This window comes from Biomphalaria glabrata, chromosome 9, assembly GCF_947242115.1.
Source record: "Biomphalaria glabrata chromosome 9, xgBioGlab47.1, whole genome shotgun sequence".
Taxonomy (NCBI): Eukaryota; Metazoa; Mollusca; class Gastropoda; family Planorbidae; genus Biomphalaria; species Biomphalaria glabrata.
The window spans coordinates 20,466,678-20,472,695 of NC_074719.1; the positions used below are offsets into that span (position 1 = coordinate 20,466,678).

The window sequence follows — 6,018 nt, forward strand, 5'->3', positions numbered from 1 at the left end:
TAAAGCCATCTACTAATGATTAATATTTTACTTTCTTTTCACTCCCATTTTTTTTTTATTCTTCACATTTTCCTCCCGTCTTTTTTTTTAACCGTGTAGATTTAGGAACCGCCAAAAGGAACAAAAAAAAAAAAAATAACCTAAAGCCAAATTGAAATGTTTTTTTTTCAAGATGTCAGAATATCTGTATGACGTCTTAAACATCTGAACCAATTGTATTCCCACAGTGAATATGAGAACTTTTTAATCTATAAAGTTTGGGAGGAGGGGTATTTTATTCTTTTCAAAAACTTTGAAATTTCAACATTTATCCATGTTTTCCATCTAGGTGTGCCACCAAAGAACAGTGTGATCTTATGTGGACCTTACAGCCAGCCTCAACCCAACTCAGCTGTATCCAGGCATTGAACTCACAACACACAATCACATCTTTCACAACGCTCCTCACCTGTCCTTATTGCTGTCACACTGATATGTGTAATTTACATAATTTGACGTCATCCTCACTGTACCAACCTTCAATATAAGGAAATCATTGCAATCAATTAAATAAATATATTGGGGCTATTCACACTCATACTTAATAGATTTTCAAAACACGACTCTTCTCTTTTTGTTTACTCTTTGAGTTTCAAGATCTCGTTTACGTTCTGTCAGTAATAAAATACAGTGAGAAAAAGAAGGGAAAGCGATATTATGGAACTTAAAGTAAATCGCAGGATTGGGAGAAATTTGGAGATGAAATAAAAACAATATCCAGGACGCCATATTGAACAATCACTGTTGGCAACTAAATAGTAAACATTACTTTGTGCTACAAGCAAAATAAGTTAACATTGGTTTCTGCAGGACTGACAAGTGCAAAAATATAAATACATTAAATGATTTATAAAAATACTTCGCTTGTCACCAAATGGCTTTTCAATACTTCTGTATTCTGTACAACGGAAACACCAAAAAGCTTTCTATTTCTGTATTTGCATTCTGTTTGAAAATCTCCAATACAATAAGTGAAACCTCTTATTTTTATCGTTTTATGTCGTTTTAAGTTTTCTCATTTGTGCCCATAAAGTTACATTGTATCAAAGACAAGTTGATTAGTCATAAAACAAACTAAATGAAATCCACATGAACAATTAATGAAAATTGAATCCAACTATTGAAAATAATGTACATTAAATAATTGTATTTGACTTCAAGTGTTGTTGTTTTATTTGTTTTATTTTGAATTCTATAAACTAGAACGTCTCAATGTTAAAAAAAAAATGACTGCCTTCGAAAACTTAAAAAACGTTTTGTTCCCACACTTTCCTAAATCCCAATTTTTTAAATTAATCCTTCTAGTTAAATCTTGTATACTTTTATCAAGTTTGAAATGTGTGGCTTTCTATCAAGAGGATATGATTTTGGATCCCGATTCGAGTTTGATGAGCACCGAAAGGCAACATGGAAAACTCTTTACAGATGGATCCCTCTCCCATCACATGTCCACAAAAAAACATTGAACCATAGCGCACTGCGCTTGTCATGAAATATGTGCTATTAGAGATTGACACGATAAACTAAGCAATGTCAAAGACTCTATATAAGACATCAATGGTGCCAACTCCATACAAATGAACTGAGCTGTAATTTTATCCATTTCCCAAATGTGTGGCGGCTGTTGATCTGCGTAGCATAGCGCATTTATTCCCGTTAGTTCGAGGCCCATTAGTTTTTGAAGCAGTTTTAAGTCATAGAGTGTATGTCTAATGCCTCCTCCATATTGGAACTATTTTGTGAAAAAAAAAATAATTTCAAGAGCTTAGAAAGTTTTATTCTGCAGTGCTAAAAATTGCAAAAACAAAAAAAAAACACTTTCTAATGAACCTAACCCAGCAACACTTCCTTTATAAAGTACACCGGATACACCATAAAAGCTAGCTATTTATTAGTTTTTGCGCCATTAATGAAAATCTCCAAACAAAAGAGATTAAAACATTTCGTTCTGAGCGTGGTCTAGTATGAAAAATGCACTTTGTAACTCATGGGCCTAGCCAGAATTGTTTACGGCAGGAAGTTTTTTTGTCCCTTTACCCTAATTGTTCAGGCTTTTACTTATTATTTATTTCTTTACTCAAACTATAACTATCCTATTACAAATTACGCATCTACTGTTCAAATTATTTGTCGCGATAGATTTACTGTTCTTGTTTTGCAATAATTGTCAATGATTAATTTATTTGTATGGCAAATAATATCAACATTTGACAGCGTCTAATGCGTGTACACCACGAGACTTTAAAATATTACGTAATTGGAAGGTAATTTATTATGCCAAAAGTCTTAACATTATGGACTCGTTCAATATCGTGTTACTGACCAGGGGCGGACTGGGTGTTAAAATTGGACTTGCAGTCGCATGCTGTCCGGCTCACAAATTGTGTACTATTATAGTATGGATCCCAGGGCGCATCGAGTCACTTTGAGCGAGCCCATTCGTTAGTGAAGGCCTCACCACTGACCTGCGACGTCACAACCTTTAGGGTGTGGAGACCAATAGCTTATAGCCACATCGTACAGGCCTGTGACGTGGCAACACGCTATTGGTCAAAACTGCCCACAGGTTGCGACGTTGCAAGTCAGGCCTTGTATGACGAATGGTTTCGCTTGAGCCATGGTTGCTAGGCCACTGAGTTTTAAGTCTATAAAAGATCTTTTATCATTTGTAAGGTAAAGACTAACTATGAAATTCCGTTGGACTTTTATAAGACAATGTAATAAAATCTATTACGTTACTAACGCTGAACGAACCAACAAATGGGTGCGATCCGAATGCCCATATGGTCAGCCCGCCATGTGTATGTTTCCAAGATAACGACTACTTGGGTGGTGTAGGCTGATGAAACATGAGCTGGTCTGTCATTAATTACGTTCATATAAATCACGTGGTGATAGGGTGACGGGACGAATCAGAAGTGAGAGAGAAATGACGTACTTTTGTAGTGAGCTATATCTTGTTTCTATGTTCAATATACATCTTAGTATATTTGTTAATAAAATTTACATTAAGCTTTTTAGTCAAGAAGTTTGTTCAAGTTTATTTAAAGTATACGCCTACAATTTGGTTGTACTTGCTGTTTGGAGCAAGAATCCAACGATTAAATTTCTGTTACATCATTAGTAACTGCTTGAATTAGGAGAACATTTTCCCTACATCATTCTAAATATAATTAAAAAGTTTAAATTGGCTGGCTAAAAAATGTTAACATTTTAGAAATTGACATCAACTAAAAATTGTGATGGGTGGATATTACAATTCACTCAGCAAAGTTGATAGAGCTTTTTATTTACTGTCGATTAACGTAACTTGTTTGTTAAAGTCATAATGGACCAACCAAACATTGTTACTGCCCAAGCTCGCTGTATGAAATCGCTCTGATAGTATGGAAATATATACGAGGCGAATCAGGCGATGCCGTACCTGACTGGTATCAAGTTTATGTATCTAAAGGAAAAAACATTCTTCATTATAGATATTGGGACCTCCTAATATCAAGCATGTAAACGCAAATCAAGAAAATAAATACTCTAACTCGAACTCTAACAGAAAAATGCACATACTCAGATGATACACATACACACACTTATGCAGGAATGACATAGAAATGGTATTATGAAAATCGTTTTAATTTCATTCGTCTGTTACGTGTTTAATATATATATATACATTCACGTTTTATTAATCAATAGCTTTTTAAAACAAGGACGCCTAATTCCTATCGATATTTAAACATGTATGTATTTCATGGGCGTAGCCAGGGGGGGGGTTTTGGGGTTCAAACCCCCCCCGAAATGAAATCCCCCCCCTGGGGGGGGGATCGGAATTTAGTGAATGATTTTTTTGCTTTGATTTTGTTTATTTTAGGTGAGATTTTAATACTAAACCATCAATTGCCCCAGCACAACCAATGGGGTTTTGAGTTTAAAACCCCCTACCAGGGGGGTTAGAGTTTAAAAACCCCTACCAGGGGTTTTGAGTTTAAAACCCCCTACTAGGGGTTTTGAGTTTTAAACCCCCTACTTGGGGTTTTTGCAGTTAACCCCCCCCCCTCTTCTATAAAACAAAACAAAACAAAAATGCAAACGAAAATCTCCTAATTCCAAGAGCACAGTTAAGGGAGATTTTGATTTTAAAACCCCCTCCAAAATTTACGATAAACCCCCTCTTCAATATAAAAAAAAGTTAATTACGCACTCAAAATGTTATGAGCGTAGCTAAATGGGTTTTGACTTAGTTTTTAGTTTAAACCCCACTTCAGCGGGGTTTGAAAGTAAAAAATACCTCTTTAATAATAAAAACAAAGCAAATTATACACTCAAAATGTTTTGTGTGTAGTCAAAGGGGTTTTGAGATTAAACTCCCCTCCAGTGGAGTTTGAAGCTAAAAAGTACCTCTTCAATATAAATAAAAGCAAATTACTCACACTAAAATCTATGAACGCAGCCAAAGGGGTTTTGAGTTTAAACCCCCCGCCAGGGGAGTTTGAGGCTAAAAAATACATCTTCAGTGTAAGAAAAAAAGCAAATTACGCACTCAAAATGCTATGAGCGTTGCCAAAAGGGGTTTTGAGTTTAAACCCCCATTCAGAGGGGTTTAATGCTAAAAATAGATCTTCAATATAAAAAAAAAGCAAATTACACACTAAAATTATTTGAGCGTAGCCAATCCAATCGGGGGTTTTGAGTTTAAACCCCTCTTCTACAGATGGCGTTTGTTTAAAGTTTAAAACCCCTCCAGATGGTTTTGAGTTTAAGATCCCCCTACAGAGCATTTTGAGGTGGAAAACCCCCAACAGATGATTTTGACGAAAAAACTTCTCTTTTGGATATAAAATCTAAAGCAAACTACAGTCACTTAATTCCAAGAGCGTATTCAAGAATGGTTACACATTTTTATCAGTGGCAGGGCTCCCTTAATAAACTGCAGTGAATAGTCATCTGCCGAAATTGAATAATACTAAATGTACAGTGGCTCAACAAAGATGGCTAAGACAGATTTTAGAAGTCCGTTATAGAGATCGGGTTTAAATCAAGGAAATCCTATGCCGAACTGGGAGTCGACCCTTTAGTAAGATTGTGAGAGAGCGACGCATGAGGTTTGCGGGACATGTTCTCCGACAAAATGGATTACGCATAAGAAGAGTTGCAATGATATCCTAGTACAACTTGACGCCACTCATTCATTGAGGTCCTCATGGCAGGTGGGAAGAGGCTTTAGACATTACCAGTGACAGATTTTTATGGAAACAGCTTGACGTCAAATGCTCCGAACGGCGCGGTAGGGTCTAAGTCAGTAAGAATAGCACATTAGGTTTTTGAAATAAAACTTTTTAATAGCAGGAAAATGCACTGTAGATACCTCAGAATATGCATTTTGTTGGCTTTCAATACCAGGAATAGTGCTTGGCGGCGGGGCTTCGCCCCACGCTAGCGCTCCCCAGACCCCATTGCTAGTAATGGTAGGGAATCTACAATTTTATGGAAACAGCTTGACAGCAAATGCGCCAAACGGCGCGGGAGGGTCTAAGTCAGTAAGAATAGCACATTAGGTTTTTGAAATAAAACTTTTTAATAGCAGGAAAATGCACTGTAGATACCTCAGAATATGCATTTTGTTGGCTTTCAATACCAGAAATAGTGCTTGGCGGCGGGGCTTCGCCCCGCGCTGGGGGAGCTCCTAGCGCTCCCCCAGACCCCCTTGCTAGTATTTGCGGGGAATCTACAATTTTTCCACTAACTCATGGAAGAACCTATTCTAGGGCACAATAAACGTCTTCCGAAAGAATGAAGAGTCAGAATGCAATAAAGATTATGTACACACACACACACATAAATACATGTAAAAAGAAAATTTCGCGGGGGTGGGGGGGTCGTGGGTGGGGGGGGGGGAGAAAAAAAATCCCCCCCAAACCCCCCCCGAAAAAAAATCCTGGCTACGCCCATGATGTATTTCCATCTCTTTAACAACTTCAACAA

At 37.0% G+C, this 6,018-nt stretch overlaps 1 protein-coding gene across 1 annotated transcript in view; it reads left to right on the top strand.

Annotated features, from left to right (window-relative positions):
• The window catches only part of LOC106067490 (uncharacterized), a 36,123-nt gene extending 34,930 nt beyond the window's left edge, over positions 1–1,193 (top strand). Inside the window, exon 7 of the mRNA XM_056041574.1 lies at positions 329–1,193. Within this exon, the coding sequence (XP_055897549.1) occupies positions 329–527 (199 nt within the window). The 3' untranslated portion in view covers positions 528–1,193. The remainder of the gene's footprint in view (positions 1–328) is intronic.
• The last annotated feature ends 4,825 nt before the right edge of the window (positions 1,194–6,018 follow it).